Source organism: Mastomys coucha, unplaced genomic scaffold (assembly GCF_008632895.1).
Source record: "Mastomys coucha isolate ucsf_1 unplaced genomic scaffold, UCSF_Mcou_1 pScaffold16, whole genome shotgun sequence".
Lineage (NCBI taxonomy): Eukaryota > Metazoa > Chordata > Mammalia > Rodentia > Muridae > Mastomys > Mastomys coucha.
This window is the reverse complement of record NW_022196898.1, coordinates 42,173,969-42,194,767: the sequence shown is the minus strand read 5'-3', so window position 1 is coordinate 42,194,767 and position 20,799 is coordinate 42,173,969. Positions and strand designations below refer to the sequence as shown.

General features: G+C 48.1%; 2 protein-coding genes across 2 annotated transcripts; both read right to left on the bottom strand.

Annotated features, from left to right (window-relative positions):
- Positions 1-189: 189 nt before the first annotated feature.
- C2cd4d (C2 calcium dependent domain containing 4D) lies at positions 190-1,604 on the bottom strand. The gene has a single exon (XM_031376108.1). It carries the CDS (start codon positions 1,317-1,319, stop codon positions 294-296), a length of 1,026 nt encoding a protein of 341 aa, XP_031231968.1. The 5' UTR covers positions 1,320-1,604; the 3' UTR covers positions 190-293.
- Positions 1,605-15,262: 13,658 nt separating this feature from the next.
- Positions 15,263-20,570, bottom strand: Them5 (thioesterase superfamily member 5). The gene is made up of 6 exons (XM_031376107.1): positions 20,291-20,570; positions 19,191-19,392; positions 18,114-18,252; positions 16,396-16,506; positions 15,980-16,104; positions 15,263-15,669 (listed from the first exon to the last, which is right to left on the bottom strand). Exons 1-6 carry the CDS (start codon positions 20,411-20,413, stop codon positions 15,623-15,625), a joined length of 747 nt encoding a protein of 248 aa, XP_031231967.1. The 5' UTR covers positions 20,414-20,570; the 3' UTR covers positions 15,263-15,622.
- Positions 20,571-20,799: the final 229 nt, after the last annotated feature.

The window sequence follows — 20,799 nt, the reverse complement described above, 5'->3', positions numbered from 1 at the left end:
TCTTGAAGCAGAATCGCTTGGGGATGGACCATAGGCTCTCCATGTTTAACAAGCACTTCCAGGGGGTCGGGTCTCAGGCACTGCTTAAGGAAGGGCTGCTCCTGCTCTGGCGAGTGTGGACTGAAATGGGAAAGACTTGCTGCATAGCCTAGAGTTTTTTGGTGCCCATTGGAGAGCATGCAGCTAGAGACAAACTGATGTTTTATTAACAAAAATAAATACATGCCGGGCAGGTGACAAGAATGAAGTCTGCAGACCCAGTGGAAACCTCCCGAGAAAGCTGTGGTGTCAGTCTACAGGCTGAGATGCGCAGGTGCCAGGGAGGACCCAGGGCCTAGACCTCCAGCCAGTGGGGGCAGCAGGGCGATGAGGGGCGTCTCACACTCCCCCAGCAGCACATCCCTGCGCAGCCCCGCGCCCCTGTCCAGCACCTTGGCCCTCAGACTGCGGGCGGCCAGATCTGGCGGGCGCAGCCCTTCGAAGAAGAAGTCTTCGTTGAAGATAGGGTTGCAGCTGCCCTGGACCACCCGGCTCCGCTGAGCTCCGGGCCTAACGCGCGGCTGCAGCCGCAGCACCACGCAGCAGCCGCCGCCGCCGCTCCCGGGGCGAGTCCGCGGCCGAGGCAGCCCCTCAGCGCTCACCAGGCGCAGACGCAGCCTCCCGGTCCCCGCCTGGTACTCGGTGGACAGGCGCAACTGCCCGCCGCGGGGCCCTAGGCGCAGCACGCTGTCCTTGGTCGGCCGCAGCTGGCAGCAGAGGAAGTCCAGGTGGAAGAGCGGCGGCGCGCGGCGCGGCGCGTATGGACTAGTGTCCGCGGAGCTGGCGTCTCCCGGGGACGGGGACTGCAGCCTGAGCGTGCGCGGGGAGCCGCTGGGCGAGGAGTCCGGCGACGAGGCCGTGTCGCTATCCGGGGCCCGGCAGAGGCGGAGGTCGGGGGCCGAGACATGCAGCCGTGACTGCGCCGGGGCCAGGCCTGCAGCCAGACCTCGCGGCCCGTGGAACAAGGACTCGCGGCGGCGCGTGTGCGGGCTCTCGGGCAGGAAGGCCCAGCCCTCGCGGCCCGCCAGGTGCGGCAGCGAGCAGGCCACCGGGAGGTTCCGGCCGCCCGGGTTGCGGTCCACCCTGGCCTCGACACCTCTCGGGTCCCGGAGCCGAGGCGGTATGAAGAACTGCGGGATGCGGTCGGGGGTGAGAACGTTAGGGTTGCAGCGCAAGGGCGAGCCTGGGGCCTGGCGCTTGGGGACCAGGCTGGGGTGCGCCTGCAGCGCCCGGCCCTCTGCGGTCCTCACTCTATAACCGGCTTTCTCCAAGAGCCACATGCAGTGGGTGGGGGTAATGGAACACCGAGGCGGCGGCGAAGGTCCAAGTCCAGCCTCCCGGTTGGGAGCTCTGGCTGAGGTGCGCTGAGAGAACAGAAGAGGATGCGAAGGTCGAAGCTCGGTGATGCTGCAGAGAGCGAACACTCGGCTGTCTTTCTCCGTGATCTTGTCCCCACACTCATGGGGCACGAGGCTGGTATATATAAGCAGGTGAAAGAAAGGGTGAAGTCTGGAAACTGGAGAAATGGAGTACGGGACCAGACAGAAAGTTTTTCAGATTGAGAGTCTGGAGATGGCTCAGTGGTTAAGAGCACTTGATGGTCATGCAGAGGCTATGGCTCCCACAACCAATACGGTATTTCACATTCATCCACAAACTCCAGTTCGAAGGTATCCAACGCCCTCTTCTGACCTCTGCAGGCACCAGGCATACACGTGGTGCACAAACACACCTACATACGTACAGGCAAAACACTCATATGCATAAAATAAACACGTCTTAGAAATAATCTTAAAACAGTTTTCAGGAGGAGGCCTTGTGTAGTCAAGTATTTAGACTTCCTGTGACTAAGGATGTCCCACGCACTTCAAGGTTAGAGGGAGTAACATCTGTATAACCCAAAGATTTGTAGTCACAATCACAGACCCAGATATTAATTCTGCTCATGTATACTCTAGCTCCGTAAGGTCACCTCAGCCCTAGGTAGCCTGGCTCTCTTGTCCTGCAGCTAGGATCTGGTCTGGGGCCCTGGAAGCTCCTTTCCTGTGCAAGTGGCTGTTGTGCCAGCTTCTCTGAATTGACTCATCCTTGGGCTCTAGCCCCACCTAACTCTTGTCTCCTCCCCCAAATCACGGTTCACCTTTTCAAATTGCTCCTGAAGAGGACTCACTTCTGCTCCTGGCAGCCGGGAACACACTTTGATTGCTGTCCCGTGGACTTTGGAGGCCAGGGCCAGTCCAACGAGATTCCCCTCTTTCGATGAGGCACAGAACCCCTCTTCCCTTCTCTTTCCCTTCTCAGCCAGGCCACAGCTGCAGCACAGGGCGAGTCTGTAAGGCGGAGCTGGGCAGTTGAGTGGTTCCTCCTACTGTCCACTCTTTTTCCTTAGGAAACCTTAGAGCACAAAGGCACTATTGATTCTCCGCCACCCCCAGTGCGGGCCCAGGAAGGCTTCTTTGCAGCGAGCTCAATGCACCCCTGCACGGAATCACCATGAACAATGAATAGTTCTGGCCCTGTCTGGCTCAGTAACGTGCCCAGATTGTAGACCTTACCTGTGGGTAGTCCTAGCTTCTGGCTGTAGGAGTGCAGAACTGTAGGGGATCAGCTTGCTTTCTAGCTTGCTCCCCTAGTCCAGTCTTTCAGGGAGGAGCTGGCAGGGGCCTCTGCTGCCTACGTCTGATTCTTTTCCTGGATAAACACAGGTCGGTCCCTCTGGCCTTCAACAGGGCTTTTTAAAACTCCTTCCTCCAGTCAGAGCCAGATTTCCAGCAGCAGCTCGCTGGACCCGATCACATGCTGCTGAAGTTGGGAGGGCAGCAGAGAACAGACACTGTCATCAATGGCCAGTGGCTAGTGGTTGTTCCCCCATCCTCCTCACCCCCAACCCTTAGCCGTATCCACACCCAGCATATCTATCTTCTGCAAAAACCTCCTCTGGAGCCATCCCAGTAACTCCTCAGCATCATGGTTTTCAATGAGGAGTTCCTTAAGTTATATCAGCCCCCAGCCCCCAAAAAGAAAGAAATAAAGGACCTAGGTTCAGGATTTCTGGATATAAAGACACTAAGGACAGTTGGTTACAACAGTGAGAACCAGCTGACTTACATTCTCCATCTTTGGCAGGCTCTAGAAAGCACAGTTGGCCACTGGGCAGATGAGATGATCAGTTTTACTGGCACAGCCACCACCGTATTCCCTCAAAGACAGAGACTCACTCCCTCCTTAGCATGAGCTATTTCTCCTTTCACTCTTCCCTCATTGACAACTTTTCTCTTAATTAGAAATGCCTCCTGTTCCTATTTCACAGTACCCCACCCCTTTCCTTTATGACATTGGTTAGTTTCTTATGTTTATATATATATATATTTTAAACCTTGTAGGTCAGAGTAAATAGCCTGAAATTCTCTATATAGTCCAGGCTAACCAACCTGATCCAGCACCCCAAGAGTAGGGACTACAGGTATAAAGTATTATGTGATTATTATTATTTTAATGTCTGCCCCTTCTTAGGATGTAAACATCATAGGGACAAGGATTAGCATGAGCCAGGTGTTCATCCAGGATTTAAAAAAATACATTATTTTATGTGTATGATTATTTAGTCTGCATGTATGTTTGTGCATGATGTGTATGCCTGGTGTCCTCAGAAGCCAGAAGAGGGCGCTGGAGCTAGAGTCACAGCTGTGAATCACCATGTGGATGCTGGAAATGGAATCTGGGCCTCTGGAAGAGCAGCAAGTGCTCTTAACTGATGAGTCATCTCTCCAGCTCCTCAACTGTGATTTTAAGGTATAAGTGAATGCTATTAAGCAGAATTATACTTAAAACAGATTGTCCGTCTGTTCACTGAAAATCTAAATTATACCAGTTATAGTGATGAGCACACAGAATGGGAAGCTAAGAGAGAGACAAAAAACACGTCCGCACAAGCACAGCCCCGAGACAGACTGTGGAACGCAGGGTCATGACATAAATCAGTAAAGCGGTGATTATTCTGTCATCTGATGACACTTGAGGATCATGGTTCTTTTGTTGCCCTCATACCTCCGACCTTGCATTCCTCCCTGACTGTAAGTCCTACTGGTTTTCAGGGGAGGGTTGGTATGCCACAGGCAATAGTTTGGGCAACCATCAGATGAGCCAGAAGTTCTGGCTTTGAGATGTACCAGTTTTGAGACCTGTCATAGGCAATTTACTTTTCCCATCTAGTTACTTGGTTGGAGGAATCTACCCAACTCTCAGAGTTGTTGAGAGGACGAGACAAGATAACACGTGGGTGTTAGACTGACTCCTGCTATGAGAAAACAGTACACACGATTTACTATGGAGTAAATTAGTAATTAGGACATTAAAGAAGATTTATTTTTATGTGAAGAGATGTTTTGTCTTCATGTATGCTTATGTACAATATGGCTGCAATGCCGAAGGAAGCTAGAGGAGGACATTGGGCCATCTGGAACTGAAGTTACAGGTAGTTAGCTATTATCCATGTGTGGGTGCTAGGGACTGAACCAGGCTCTTCTATAAGAACAGCAGATGCTCTAAATGGTTGAGTCATTCCTCTTGCCATGTTCAGGACACTTTTGACTTGTAAAATAAATTCAAATGTAGAGTAGGATCTGGGAAATCTTGATCCATCCATTCATTTACCCATAGTTTTTTATTTATTTATTTTTTCTTCTTCTTAGAGACAGGGTTTCTCTGTGTAGCCCTGGCTGTCCTGGAACTCACTCTGTAGACCAGGCTGGCCTTGAACTCAGAAATCCTCTTGCCTCTGCCTCCCAAGTGCTGGGATTAAAGGCATGTGCCACCACTGCCTGGCTCATTCACCCATAGTTATTGAGTACCTGCTATGTGCTGTCCTCTGTCTAAGACTCTGGGAATATAGCAACAACCCTGGCTAGATGTAGATTATACTTTATTGGGGAGGGCAGACAATGGTGATGTATGTATTGCTTAGGGAGTGATGAGTCTTGTCTCCTATGTTAGGAGGGTCTGGGGTCTGTTGAGGATAGAATGGAGGGGGTAAGGGTACTTGCAGAGAGAGTGGAGAGAACACTGCTGAAATAATGCAGCACAAGATGACTGGCATGTGAACCAGAGCTGCAGTCATCTATGCCTGATGTATTCTGAAGAGGATTTCCAGATGGATTCATTTCCACTCAAAGAACTTTGACCTGAGCATCTGAAAGAATGGAGTTACCACCTTATGAAGAGGGGGACATAACAAGTGCTCAGTTCCATATCTATTAAGTTTAAGGCCTTTTAATGTTAGACATCTAAGTGGGGATGTGGAGTCGACATTTGCATATGAATCTGGTGCCCAGTGGAGAAGCCCAGACTACCTCAGAGACATCAGGAGGAATGAGGATGGAATTTAAAATCATGAGCCTGGTGAAATGTCAACTGAGAGGACCCAAGAACTGTGTCCTGGGTGCTCCTCCTGAGGGAGGGGGAACGTGCTGGGCTGGGTGCTGAGGTGACATGAAGCAGGGAGTTACTGGCACATAGAAGTTACTGACAACTTTGACAAGAGCAGTTTTGGAAGAGCAGTGGGGCAAATGCCTCAACCGAGTGGGCTCAAGAAAGAGGGATGGCTGGGCAGTGGTGGTGCACACCCTTAATCCCAGCACTCAGGAGGCAGAGGCAGGCAGATTTCTGAGCTTGAGGCCAGCCTGATCTACAGCATGAATTCCAGGATAACTAGAGCTACATAGAGAACTTCTGTCTCCAACAACAACAACAACGTGTTGAGAAGAAGGAGAACATAAGGAATGTAACTTCCTTTTGTAACTGTAACAATCCGAATAAACCTTACTCTTTCTAGCTCTTTCTGAACTCAGGCTGGCTGGTCAACTACAGCTGTTCTGGCTCAAAACTCCTCTCCACACTAACTTACTCAATCTGGCTTCTGGCACTCAGCCTGTCCTGAACTGCCTCACTTGGCCTCATACTAACTTTTGCCATATGTTCTAATCTTCTGGCTCCTTTCATTCTCTGGCTCTTTCTGTCTTCACGTGTGTTGTGAATGTTGCTAAATCATACTAGGAAACAAACTTCATGTAAGAGATTTATTGGGGGAGGATGCAAAAGGCTGCCTCTGAGTGGGGATGGAAAATGAGGGGGGGAGCACACCAAGATGGTGTGGGATTTATAGGCGTTATGGAGCATTTGAATAGGGAAAATTTGAAACAATGGAAATGTGCTCTATGGATGACAGATTGCAGTTGATTGGGGCTGGGGGATTGCAGTTGGTTGGGGCTGGGACATTGCAGTTGGTAGGGGCTGGGGGACTGCAGTTGGTAGGGGCTGGGGGATTGCAGTTGGTAGGGGCTGGGACATTGCAGTTGGTAGGGGCTGGGGGAACATCTGGTTCCAGTATGTTGGTTGACTGACAAAGGGAGTTTCATAAGTTGGTCTATATGTCAGAGACACAGGTTCTTGAAGATGAGGGCAGCTTTCCTGTAGGCTCAGATGCTATCTGATGTTCTTAGATTTTGGATTGACAGAAGCTAGTTGCTAAATTAATAGATTCTAATTTCTCCATAGTACTGAAATTTACTGAAATTTTAATCAATCAATCAGTCTCTGTAGACTCAGATAGCTACTTGCCTCTCCCTCCAGAGTGCTGGGACTAAAGGCATATGCTACCACCACCCAGTTCTTTTCAGAAATTTTGAAAACAGAGTTTAATAGCTGGGCATGTTATTTTATGCTTTTAATCTCAGCAATCAGGAGGCAGAGCTCTATGAGTTCAAGGCCAGCTTGATCCAGAACAGCTAGAGCTACATAGAGAGACTTTATCAGAAGAAGAGGAGGAGGAGGAGGAGAGAGAGGAGAAGGGAGGAAGAAAGAAGAAAGAATTTGAGTAAGTAGGACAAAATAAAGAATGAGAATTCAGGTCTACCTTACTGCTGAGACTAGCTTTACAGGTCTAAGAGACAATGCCCGCCTGGTCTACAGAGTGAGTTCCAGGACAGCCAGGGCTACACAGAGAAACCCTGTCTTGGAAAAACCAAAAAGACAGAGAGAGAGAGAGAGAGAGAGAGAGAGAGAGAGAGAGAGAGAGAGAGAGAGAGAGAGAGAGAGAGAGAATGCCCTGCCTGATCAGCCCCTGCAGGATTTGTTGGGAGAATAGGGAAGGGTGGGGCATGGCTTTACCAGACCCAGAATCTGCTTTTCTGGAAAAACTGCTTCTCCTGCCCCACCCTTGTGAGAACAGTTTCCTCCCTTACCCCAAAAAACTACAGAATGAGAGTCAGATCACCTCTTTTTGCAACCTTTGGGTGCCAGAGCTGTTGGCTACTTTTCAGAATTCCATGGATGGTATTTTTCTTGGAACGTTGGCCTGTTTTACTGTTCTGGTTTGGGGGGTTTCCTTTGCTGGGACCTGCATGATAGAAAGAAAGAGAACTGACTTCTGTAGATTGTACATATGTACACACATGTGTGTACATACACACGCACGCACACTGTAATAATGTAATATAATAAAAAAAAAAAGGAAAACTCTCCTAACAGCCTAATCATCCCTTCAAAACCTCACTTCCCAGTCCAGACTGGGAATTTCAGCATGAGGTTTAGAGGAGACAAAGCATATTCAAACCATAACAACTTCTCAGGTGTACCAATCTTGCTCTTGCTGGTGCCACTGCAGAACACTTAAAGGAGTGAGCCAGTACTGACTGATTCCCTGGGTCAGAGGCAGATGGGAGATTCAGAGCAGCACAAGTTTTTGTTTCTAGGCAGGCAACTGCAAAAGACTCCCCCATAAAAAACAACAAAAGAACAAACAAACAAAACAACAAGAAACTAATAGCAAAAAAACCCAAACCAAACCAACACAACTGCCACGGGCTGGCCAGTCTGGACCTCCCTCAACCCGTGCGGGGAACAGGGTCCTAGTCAGGTAGACAAGGCGTTAGCGAAGAAATGACAAACAGACACAACACAAGGGAGTGTTGTAACTGAATGTCATTTGTACAAAGTAGAAATCAGGCTTATATAGTATACAGAGAACAGGGCAAACTACAGAAGTCACGTAGGCAGGAGATGGTCACATCAAGGTCAGTACAATCAATCAGCCAGGTGCAAGGCGGAGGAGCAGTGGTGTCATTCTTCGGACTGGGTTGTTCTGGCAGCCCCAAGATAAACTCTCAGGGTCTGTCTGAGGCAAGCAGCTGAAGGTCGTATCTTAGCATTCCTTGGCTGTAACATACATAATCAGTGAGGGAAGCCCTATAACTTCTCTCTAGTCAGTAAAGCAATTCTGCCTTGTGTGGGACTGCTCTGATAATTAGTGCCTAACTGCTATCTCTAACTTTGTGGGACTGCTCTGATGATTTGTGCCTAACTGCTATCTCTAACTTTGGAGACACCCTGCCTGATAAGACAGCTCCTTTGTAGAAATTCCAAGCTAACTACAGCTAGGAAATCAATTAGGATTATTGAAACACTGTGGAGGCCAGGAAATAATGTTCAATCTCAGTGTTAGCTATAATGAAATATTTCTTAGGGCACCTTTATGCCTGAATAAAGAAAGCACGCAGATCTCTCCACAGATTATAGCAGAGATCAATCTGGAACACTCTGAGCTAGGAGATGTCAGGACTGAATACCTCAAGAGACAGACTTCTTTTGAAGTGTATGCTTCAGGTCTGTTATCAGGTTTTTAGGCCTGTCCCAGAGACAATTGAAGTAGACGAGTTCTGTGTGACAAACAACGAAACAAGCTACTTTTGGGTATTGCTCCATGTCTTGAGGGCTCTGTGGGGGCCTTAGGAAGCATGAATTGGTTACTAATGCTCACTGATGATAAACTATGTCTTACAGTTCTGGCTTAATACCCAAAACCTTTAATTACGGATCTAGCTCTGTAATCTCAGGTCTAAGAAGGCTCTTTCTTTAGAAGCTGGTATTAGGTGTTGATTTCTTCTGACATGGGTAGATCTTAGATGGGTAGATCTTGTGTGCAAAGGCTACTAGCTTTTTGGTTTCTCTTGGCTCCTGACTCAGGCTGACTCAGGCAGCATATCCTCTGCTTCAAGGAGAATAAGTTGTCACTTCTGTCTGGATGGTTGTCCTAGTCATTGTTCTATTTCTGTGAAGAGATACCATGACCAAGGCAACTCTTATAAAAGAAAGTATTTAATTGGAGGTTTGCTGTAACTTTAGTTTTTTTTCAAATCCTATTTTTTATTTTTTATTAAATGAATAAAATTTATTTTAAAATATACAACTCAATATTAACATTTTGTTTTTGTTTTTTGAGTTTATTAGATGTTTTCTTTATTTACATGTCATTCCAAATCCTATTTTTAATGATGGTTCTTAAACCTCCCTTGTAGTCCACAACCCACCAGAGGTAGTGGAAAAGAAAGGATATGGGGGAAGTGGACCTGTTTAGAAAGGCTCTTTGGAGCAACTTCTGTCTATATTGTCTGGAGATTGGCAGTTCAGTTCACAGGTTAGCAGGCAGTGGCAGCTCAATCCACTCGCAAACACCTCACGGATACACCAGCAGTCCAGTTCCGTAGAGTTCAGTTAGCAACAGCGGTGGCACAATCTCACAGAGTCAGCCAGGCCTCAGCCTTGGCTGGAGTCAGCGGGAGAGACCATCAGGAACACCAGAAGAAGGTTTTGGCTGTGTCTTCCTCAGAGAATTGAAGATCAGGGAAGATGCGAGACCCACAAGCATTGCACAGCTAGCTGTACCAACAAGCCAAGCTCTCTGTCACTCTGTAGACTTCTATTCATACCCTTTAAACATGATGTGTCCTCCATTTGTCTTGCCTCAGCACATGTATCCAATCAGCCGAGGAGTCCCAACAAATGGAGCTCAACTATGCAGTGTAAGGCAGACCAATACATGCATGTTGTTAGCAAAGAATCCTTCATCACATGTCCTTTTACGTGTTTGCTTTAGCATCCTCTCTCCTGTGTCTGCTTCAGCGACACGTTCCTTCATGAGTCTGCCTTAGTCTTTCACCTGTGTCCGCTTCAGGAAAACACTCCTTCATGTGTTTGCCCCAGAAAAACTCCATCCAACACAACCGACTTTCCTAAGAACCCTTTAAGTTTCCACTTAAGATTGCCTAATCTTAGAGGTTTTAGAGGTTTAGTTCATTATCACAAGGTGGCATGAATAGTGCTGGAGCAGTACCTGAGAGCTGCATCCTGATCCACCCGCCAAGAGAGAGAACCGAGCCTAACAAATCTCAGAGACACACTTCCTCTAACAAGGCCATGCCTACAGCAACAGGTCCACACCTTCTAATCCTTCTCAAATAGTGCCTCACCCTAGTGACGAAGCATTTAAATATATGCGTCTGTGGGGGCCATTCTTATTCAGACCACTACAGTGGTTTTCCTCTCAGTACCTGCATTCTAAATGAATCCTATATGAAGGAGTAGGTTTGCAAATGAGGAGGGAGCCTCTCCTTTGTTTCACCTAGCTAAATGGCTGCCAAATCTGTCCCCAGTGACCTTTCTGGTCAAAGTGCTAGACACTAATAAATCATCCTTTCCCTTTTAGAACCCCTGCATACTAGCTAGCCTTGCCATGTCAGGCTTGGCCACGGAGATGTGCCTGAGAGGCTCTAAATTCTGTAGATTTCCACAGTATGGCAAAGTGCCAGAATGCAACCAACCTATTTCATATGGAACTCGAACATAATGGTCTCTCTCCACCCCTTATTTATTTTTAACTGCTTAAGAAAGATGAAATATATTCCCCTTTTTCTGGGAGTGTTTGAATGAATAATAGACTCACGTAGACCATGAGTGGAGGAAAACCTGTTTTTCAATATACAATGGTTTAGACTCTGGGTTTAGCAGAATATCAAGGGCAACTGTAAAAGTACAAAGAAGAAAGGAGAAAGGGTTTTAATAGAAGTGTGTGTGTGTGTGTGTGTGTGTGTGTGTGTGTGTGCGCGCGCGCGCGCGCTTGCTTGTGTGCACATGTGTGTGTACCGCATTGGCTGTCATAAAGTTTCTCTGTCTCCAGCTTTTGGGAGGCACTTTGTCAAGGCCCTTCAAATCATGTCTACCCATCCTTTGACCATCACTTGAGACTAATTGCTTAGAAGCGGGTGGTCTAGTTCCTGGGAAGATCCATCTTTCTCACCACTGTTGCTCAAATTGTACACAACTCCATGTTTCACCAAGGGAGTGAGAGAGCTTAGAAGAAGGGCAGTACACAGCATAAAATGCAGATGCAGGCTCTGTGTGTGTGTGTGTGTGTGTGTGTGTGTGTGTGTGTGAGAGAGAGAGAGAGAGAGAGAGAGAGAGAGAGACAGAGAGACAGAGAGAGAGACAGAGAGAGACAGAGAGAGACAGAGAGACAGAGAGAGACAGAGGGAGAGAGAGAGACAGAGAGAGAGGAGGGAGAGGGGAGGGGACCTATTGCCCCCTCTTCCTCCTCTTCTTCCTTCTCCTCTTCCTCTTCTTTTCCTCTTTTTGGTACTTTGAGTCAGGGTTTCTCTGTGTAGCTCTCAATGTTTTGGAACTCACTCTATAGACCAGGCTACTTTGAACTTAGAGATTTGTTTGCCTCTTTCTCTCAAATATTAGATTTAAAGTGGCATGTTACCATGCCTGACTTCTTTAATGTAAGTTAGATCATATTTTCAAGACAAAACAAAACAAATAAAGAAATACAGCAACCAATTCTTAGCTTTGGGAGTATTTGAATAACTTTGAGGTCAGAGCCCAGAATCCCATCTATGTGGATTCTCTCTGCTTTTATCTGGCCACTGGAAGCCAGCACCCAGTATGACTTTCGCAGTCATGCATTGAATGTGGGAGAACTTTTGTCAGCCAAGAATGACTGTCTCCTGGACCCCACTCTCCCAGAATGAGAAACACCATCTGTAGAAGATATGGGTGAGGCTACAGAGATGAAAAGCATTTGACTTTACCATATCTCCAAAGAAAAGTCTTTGTGATATGGTCATTTGAAACTTTCTCTCTTTTTTTTCATTAGATACTTTCTTCATTTACATTTCAAATGATATCTCCTCTCCTGGTTACCCCTCCAAAAAATATCAAAAAGAAAAATAAAAACAAAAAACAAACCCTGTTTCCTCCCCCTGCTCACCAACCCACCGTCTTCCACTTCCTGGCCCTGGCATTCCCTTACACTGGGGCATAAACCTTCACAGAACCAAGGACCTCTCCTCCCATTGATGACTGACTAGGCCATCCTCTGCTATACACATGCTACTGGAGCCATGAGTCCCACCATGTGTGCACTTTGGTTGATGGTTTAGACCCTGGAAGCTCTGAGGGTACTAGTTCATATTGTTGTTCGTCCTAAGGGACTGCAAACCCTTCAGCTCCTTGGGTCCTTTCTCTAGCTCCTTAATTGGGGACCCTGTACTCAGTTCAATGGATGGTTGTGTGCCACACACACTCCAGTCGAGTTGTGAGTCTCTACTTCTGTATTAGGCACTGGCAGGGCCTCTCAGGAGAGAGCTATATCAGGCTCCTGTCAGCCAGCACTTGCTGACATCCACAATAGTGTCTGGGTTTGATGACTGAATATGGGAAGGATTCCTAGGTGTAACAGTCTCTGGATTGTCCTTCCTTCAGTCTCTGCTCCATAGTTTGTCTCTGCAATTCCTTAGATGGGTATTTTGTTCCCCCTTCTAAGAAGGAACGAAGCATCCACACTTCGATCTTCCTTTTTTCTGAGTTTCTTGTGGTTTGTGGACATTTGAAACTTTCTTAATTTTAACTTCCCTCCAAACATTATCTGCCCATTGGCCATAATGTAATAATGACTGCCCCAAGAGAGGAGCCTTCTCATGCAGCCTGCCCTGTGGAGACCCCTTTCTTTCCAGGGTTCTAAGGAGACCCAGACTTCTTCCAATGCCCATTGCCCACTCTGTGCCGCTGTTCTATTTTATAGCAGGCATTTTCTCTTTAGACATGTGCACCAGCCACATTGCTTCCTTTCCTCCTTTACCACTGCTTTGCACAGCTTATCTGCCACCACCACTGGGCGGTCCACTACCCCTGGGTGGTCCACTACCCCTGGGCAGTGCTGGCTGGCTGGCTCCCCCATTTGCTCTCACATGGGTTCATGCCACTTCAGATACTGTTTTCCACTAGAGTGGGGTGCTCAGCATGACCTTGTCGTGTACTTGGTCATCTAGGTTTCCCAATCGTCCTCTCCCAGCCTTCTTTCCCATCTGAGGCCATGCCTATCACATCACAGATGAAGCTGAGGTGCTCTGATGTGCACTCTCTCAATCCTTTTGACTCCCTGGGTCCCTATTTCCTGACTTTTGGTCTCAGAGTCACTCAATTGATGCTGTCCTGTGACTCCTGTCTCCATCTGTGTTCTTGATTTGTCCCGAAGATCAATTCTGAACCAGTATATAAGTACAGTCAAATTTCTTTCCTGAAGGAACAGTAACAACAAAATTCCCAGAAAGAAAAATATATATTCATTTCCTCACCTCCGTCCATTTCCTCACTATTATCTAGCTCTTGTCTTCTCCCTTAGCGATGTCTGCGGAAGCCTTCCATTATTCCTGCTATCCCTCTTCCTCATCTCCTCTCTGCCTCTTTAGTAGGTCCTTGGTCTTCCACCCGACTTTAAGCGTTTGTGTGAGTCCAGGGCTGCCTTTGGCCCTCTCTGTTCTTCCATCCTCTCTCTGACGTCACTCTTTCTGCTTCCTCTGAACTTTCACTGGACATCAGCCACTTCCGGGGGCCCTCCCCCACTCCATGTTCCAGTACCCAGGCTCGACGGTACTTCCTACAGAGTGGAACTTTCCTGAGCACTTCACACCCAATGTGGAATCCCTTGAGTGCACTCTCACTCTCTTCTCCAAACCTCTCTGTTCCTTCCCAGGAGTGCTACTTGGGACCCACAAGCCAGGCAGCACTATTCACGGATGCACTCTGTAAACCGGTCTAAGTCCTGAACATCTTTTATTCCCCGAAGCTCCCTCAACAGTGAGTCTACCCGTGCTGCCCCCTACTGTCTCCAATTCAGAGACCCTCAGTGGTCTCCTATCTAATGCTCTGCCCTTGATCTTCTTGACTCTTTCCTGCCCCCAGTGCCATCTTGATAAAACACAGAACTCTATGCTACCCACCCCCTCCCCAGACCCTTTAAGGCTCCTGTTGCCTACAAGGCTAAGTTCAGGCTCAGAGTGAGGCTGGGAGCTCAGGGTGAGGATTCTGAAGCATTCAGTGCCTGCACCTGTCTTGCTGTGACCTCTTTCCTCAGTCTCTTGCCACTCACTGTTTTGGGGTTCTTGGAACCCCCCCCATGTTCTTTCACCCTACTATGCCTCTGCTCTTGCTGTCTCTCTGCTTAGAAGAGCTTCACCTTCTGTCCTATCCACTGGTGCCACATAACGTTTTCCTTACAGTGCTGGTGACAGAACCCTGGTCTTGTACAGGCTAGGTGAGTACCCTACCACTGGGCTATGTTCTTAGCCCACCAACTCTGTCCATCTGTCTGTCCATCTTTCTGTGCACACGCAAGTCAGTATGTAGGCCCAGGTGTATATGTATGGAGGCTGGGGTTAACACTAGGGTCTTCTTCAATCACTACCTTGGTTTTGAGACAGTGACTCTGACTAGATCTAGAGCTCTCTATTTAGGCTAGACTGGCCCCAGCAAGTCCCAGGGCATGGCTGTTTTCACCCCCATCCCAGCTGGGGTTAATATCCTTGTTGCCACTCTTACTCCCCACCTCCATGAGTTCTGGGGATCTAAACTCAGGTCTCCACACAAGCACTTTACCTACTGCGCTTTACCCTATTCCCTGTTGTTTTAAGACAGGGCTTCACTATACAGCATAAGAAGGCCGGGAACTCAGGATCCTCCTGTTTTACCCCACTCCCCAGCTCCGAGTGCTGGGATTACAGCCACGTGTCACCACACTCGTTAACTTTTGGGTTTACTTCAGTGTAGGCAAAGCTTCCTTCGGATTATTTCTGGTTCATGGAATTAAATGGGCCTGGCTCCCTTTTTCCAGCATATACAGTTCTGCTAACAGGAACCAGGGATAGACAAGAAGATCTTGATATGGTGCTCTGTGCTCCTTCAGTGTGTGTCTCTAGGCTGGTGACCCTGATTTGCATCGCAGTGTGCCAGGTACCTGGTTCAGTGCCTGGTACTTGGCAGGAGCTCTGTAAGTCTCCTCTGTTGGTGTTGATGGGAGGAAGACACTGGAAGATTTAGAAAATCAACTAAAAAAAGGCTTAAGACATTCATTTATTTTATGTGTATGGGTGTTCGGTTTGCATGTAAGGCACCGAATGCATGCCTGGTACTCCACTGAGGCCAGGAGAGGGGGTTGGATTCCCTGGCACAGGAGTTACAGATGGTGAACCACCGTGCTGGTACTGCGAATCAAGCAGCAGCCAGGGTTCTTAGGTGCTGAGCTATCTGTGGCCTGTGGATGATTTTGATTCCACCTACACAAGGTTCTTGGACTGACTATGGGGGGCAGTGTGTGTGTAAAAAAAAAAATGCCTTCTTCTCCCTCGTCTGCCACTTGATTCCTGGGGATCCTTGTCTGTTATGTGGCCACCAAGTCATCACGGTCGAGGCACAGTCATTTCTCCTGGGACTGGTCTTCCAGCTGCAGCTGAAGGAAGACACCTGCAAGAAAGGAGTGACCTGAGCTCGAGGACCACAAGAGCAGGAGTTGGCCCGGGCAAGGAACATTGTTGCAGATTAGCTATCACCTGAGAGTGTCCTGCAGCAGTGCACGTTGGGTACACCTCACTTAGGAAAACATTCTAGTTTCAGTCTCTTTCTCTTCACCCATGTCTCTAGCAAGTAACATTCCCACTCCTAAAAGTACTAGACTCCAGCTTAGGATCGGATCTTTGGCCCTCATCTTCCCTCCCCTTTGTTGTAGGTTGGGTAGTGGCAGGCACGCCTAGGCTGAGGCTGCAGATTTCTTTACCAGAGGACTTGGCATAGACTGTCTGCTTGTCTCTGCTCTGGGCGATGCAGGACATGTAGAGCTTCTGGTCCTCAATCTTTTCTACTTGAATGTCCAGGACAGCCAAAGAGCCCACGGGGATCAAGCTGGAAGAGGCAACGGTTGAGTTCATTTCCCCACCTGCTCCCACACTGGCTCCAGCCTTTGCTCCCCTCACCCTACCTCCAGGACTCTGAAGCAGCCCCCAGGTTTGGGGCTATGCATTGGTTTCTGGTATTGAATGGCAGAGGTTGTATTCTGGTCTGGGTCTAGGGATATGTTTGGCTGGGAAAGGAGGGATACAGGTAGGATCTTCACACTCAACTTGCAAGGCTTATATAACCCTATGATAAAGACAGAACCCAAACATCAGCCATGGCTCGAGGACCCACACTTACTTTTTGAACTTGATGTTGAGACTTAGTGTGAATAGTCCTTCTCCAGCCAGATAGGCAGTTTTAGAATATGTCTCATCCATCAAGGCTGCCAGTGACCCTCCATGGGCAAACCTGGGGATCATGATGGGGAGCAAGAAGACTAGGGTTAGGGCTGTTGGACAGGACCCTATGCTGGGCTTCCTTTCCATACTGTACCAAACCGCCCAAGCATTTCTCTTTCCAAGAGTTCCCCAAAGGTGGACGGATCTTCTATCCCAGGCAGCTAAATAGGAAGGGACACAGAGATATGTCCCGTGGGCTTCGTCCCTCTCTTTTGCTTCAGCATGTGTTAACCACAGATACAACTATTTTATTTTATCAATAGGATTTTTTCCTTACAAAATTAACAGGGGATGTCTTTCTGATCTGTCACCTAGTTGCTGGCTGCGTCTGCCACATCTTAGAAAGTTGCATATGTTGAAAGGAGTGGGAAAAGCCTGAACTTTTTGACTTAGTCCTTTGTTGTTTTGTTTGTGGGGACACGATCTCGCTCTGAAGTCTAGGCTAGCCTTGAACTCACGGCAATCCTGCCTCAGCTTCCTGAGTTCTTAGACTGTATTTGTGAGCCACCAAAGACTTGATAAGTCTCTCACTCACTCTGCCAATGTTGGACCCACAGCTTCAAGGGCCAGCAAGGTAGGCTCCTGAGGAGTACTACCTGGAAAACCTAAGAGTCCACTTCAGTGGGATGCCATAGATATTTGCTTTATTTCAAGTATATAGAACCTTCATTGTCATGTATGCAAACTGACCTTCATGACACACCTTTGTCACTGTTGATTAGGCTAGGAGAAAATATTGTGGCATCCTAAGTTAGTATGCAAATGACATAAAACAGACCTGGGGTTGGAAAGTAAATACAGTTCATCAAAGACCCAGGCCAGTGGCTCCTGCTGACCTGCCAAGGCTGCGGTGGGCTTCCCAGGCCCCCTCTCCTCCTGCTTAGGTGAAGTCACACCACCTCCCCTCCTGCTTAGGTGAAGTCACACCACCTGTCTGGATTCTTAGTTCTTGAACAACTTACTGAGCTTTCCCCAGGTATTGTGAATAAAAAGAATCACTACCTCATTGATTAAGTTCCCCAAATCTCACCCACACCTGTGGGCACTTGCCTCCGTTACTGTGACGAGAAAATGAGTTGATGCCAAAGAACGCAGACCTTCCCTTGCCACTTTGGTGTTCCCTGGCCAGACAAAGGACCTATTGACAAAATTCTGATTCTGCAGAGCAGCTCTTAACCAATGAGCAATTCCTTCCCACACCACAACCCAGGGGATGTTAATCTCTCCTCTGTACTCTCTTAGTTCACTGACTGGCTTCATCTACTCTGCCCCCCCTTTTTTAATAGTGCCCCATATCTCTGAATAAAACTCATCAACTCATCCAACTTCTCTCTATCCTGTCTTCTTGGGGGATTTCTTTTTTTAGGAAGGAAAAGATCCTTGACCTCTCAGGACTTTTTGTTTTGGAACATTCTGAGGCTTCCATAAGGGGGTTCTTCATACATGCATAGTGGAGCCTGGCCAAGCTAACCCAGATTTTCCTGCCAGACCTGGCATTGAAAAGCTGACACCCAGTTCCTTGTGGTCTCTTAGAGACTCCAGGACCTGGTGGGTGCTGGACCCACCCTGCTCAGCCAAGCCTGGGAGGCATCCACCCTGGCCCGTGTGAAGTCTTACCCTGGTGCCCCCTCCAGGTAGGGACCTGGCTGGAAAAGACAGACTGACTTCTTCTCGGATGGGTGGAAAAAGATGACATATTCATAACCTTGTCCTTCCAGTTGGATGGACCTGGTAAAGAGGCGCCAGTCCTGTTTGTCTAGGGAGAGATCACAGTTTGAAGCAGAAATACTTCAGGGCATGGTGACCTGTCAGGACCTGTGAGTTTAGCAAGATGAAGGAGAGAAGACATCTAGGCTCTGTTGTTAGGGAGGAGGTGTGTGTGTGTGGGCAAAACATGGTCCTTGTCTTCAGAGGAGCTGTGTCTTGGGGGAACAAACTCTAATAAAGTCCTCAGCTAGGGGTGAAGGCAAGATTAGGACTAGACAAGCGTACCACCAACTGAGCCATATCCTCCGTCTGGAAATACCAAGTTTTGTTTTTCAAGCTCTGGATGTCTTAAAACTCATTCCAGCCAGACTTCAGCTGGATGCGCTCCCCTTCAGAGGAAAATAAAGGGGCCAGGCAGAGAGACCAGTGCAGACATGCTTCCCATACAAGGCTGGTTTGCAGGAGAGGAAGGTGTAGGTAGTATGGAAGAACCTCCCATCTGAGAACTGGAGGGGGGAGGGAGCTCCTGCACATCCTTCCTGAATGGCTTAACTTTTTTTTTCTTTGTAATAATTCTTGGGAAATTTCATACATATGTTCTAATCATATTCACCCTCTCGCCTTTTTGGAGAAAGCTCTTAACTCTGTAGTCCTGGGTGGCTTTGCAGACCGTATTCATCTGCCTCTGCATTCTAAGTGCTGGAATTTGTGTGCCACCATGGCTAGCCTTCCCGAAGGTCTTCCAACCAGAGGAAGGCAGCAGGCTGAACTGACTGAGGGTTTCAGGCAGGGCCCCTTCTTTGTGCGTGTGTGTGGAGGTGTGAGTGTGTATGCATGTGGGTTAGGTGTGTGTATGTGGTGGGGGGAGGGTGTGTGTGTTTGTGTGTGGAGATGTGTGTGTGTGTGTGTGTGTGTGTACGTAGAGGTGTGTGCTGGGGGGTGGATGTGTGTGTGCTTCTGGACCCTCTCAGACCTTATTTGTCTTACCTGAGGCAGTTACCAGCCCAAATGGGAGCTTAAGGCCCTGGATATGTTCTCTGTTGGACTTGAAGGAGGGTAGTTTAACCCAGCTGCCTGATTTGGTTTTCTCCTGAAATTCTTGGTACAGGCTTAGCATGTCTGGACACCAGCTAGCATTGGGAAGTGCATAATCCTTCAAATCTGTCTTCTCTGGGCAGAATCTTGCAACCTAGGCAAGAAAATTCAGGGTGACACGATGACATCTTGGAAGGTTGGGATGTTCTTGGGTAGGGGACGTCTGTTTCTGGGTTTGGGGCTTTCAGTCCTGTCTGCTGGGGTGCTAAGCCTAGGGAAAGACCCCATCTTCCTTGTAGGGAGCTTGGGAACCTCTGTGGATAAGTGGGGTATGTCTTTCAAGACATGTGAAATCACGTGAGGATGTCCGGGACGAAGATGGGGCTAGCCATTCCAGACAAGTGGTATGGAAGTACAGCATTATTACTGTGGGTAGTTCCTTGAAATAGGGAACTACTACTATTAGACCCACTGAACAGGTAGGGAAACTGGGGAACTATGATTTAAAGTTGTTACACTTGGGAGAGAGGTGGTTGAGCTAGACACTGTTTTCCTGAGGGACAAGCCCACCGTTGGTGAGAGATATATATTATATTAGCCCCTCTCTACAGGGACTAGTCAGCTTATGGGACTGTCTGGCAGCTCCTTTGAAATGCTTTCAGGCCCCAAGGAAGTGTGAAATCATGGCCAGAGTCAGGGGTAATGTGTTTAGCTGCCAGATGTCATATATTAGTTATTTCTGTGGATAATAAGCAAGCTGATTGCCACACCCACAGGCAGGAGCTTCTGTTAGGGGATACCCTACTTATCTGTGGCAGTGTGAACTCTATGAAGTATTTACCAATGGCCACACAGGATTTGGACCCGTATTTGTCCTAGTACTGTTAGTTCAGGATATGGCTTATGTAGTAACTACCCCAAATCATTTTCCCTTTGCCAAACCAAACTGGTCCTTATCACCCCAGATATAAGGCAGGAAAAGAGGATTTAAGGTACTCAAGCCCTAGGACCTTAGAGAGGAAGGGAGCTCATTTGACTGCCTGGGGACTTACCAGGGAATCTGTGGAGGATCCAGACGCTGAGGCCAGGTGGAGTCTGGGTAGGACATAGGGGCTTCTGGAAAGAGTTTTGTGGTGGACAAGTCTTGCCACTCCCTGGAATCCTGCCCTCATCATGGCTAAGTGCCAGGATTCAGGCTTTGCTTGGATAAGTAGTGGCTGACTCCAGAGGAAAAGTGAGTGGCAGGCAGCCTTGCTTGGACCAGGCACTCCTAACACAGGCTTTCTTCTAGCAAAGAGCTCCTGCTGAAGAAAGGATGAGTGTGCAAGACTGGGCTGGGCTTTTAGCTGGCTCCAGAGCCCTGCCCAGTGTTTGGGAGGGGTAGATGCTGCTTGAACGTGAATGGGCAGGAGGATTGGCAGGTGCATAAAGTAGGGTAGGGAATACAGACACCCAGAGAGCCAGAAAGATCACAGTGGTCTTGTTAGAATCTAGATTGGACTGCACAAGCCACAATCCCTGAGGATTAGCCTCCCCCCCTACAGATCCTGACAGCTCTGTG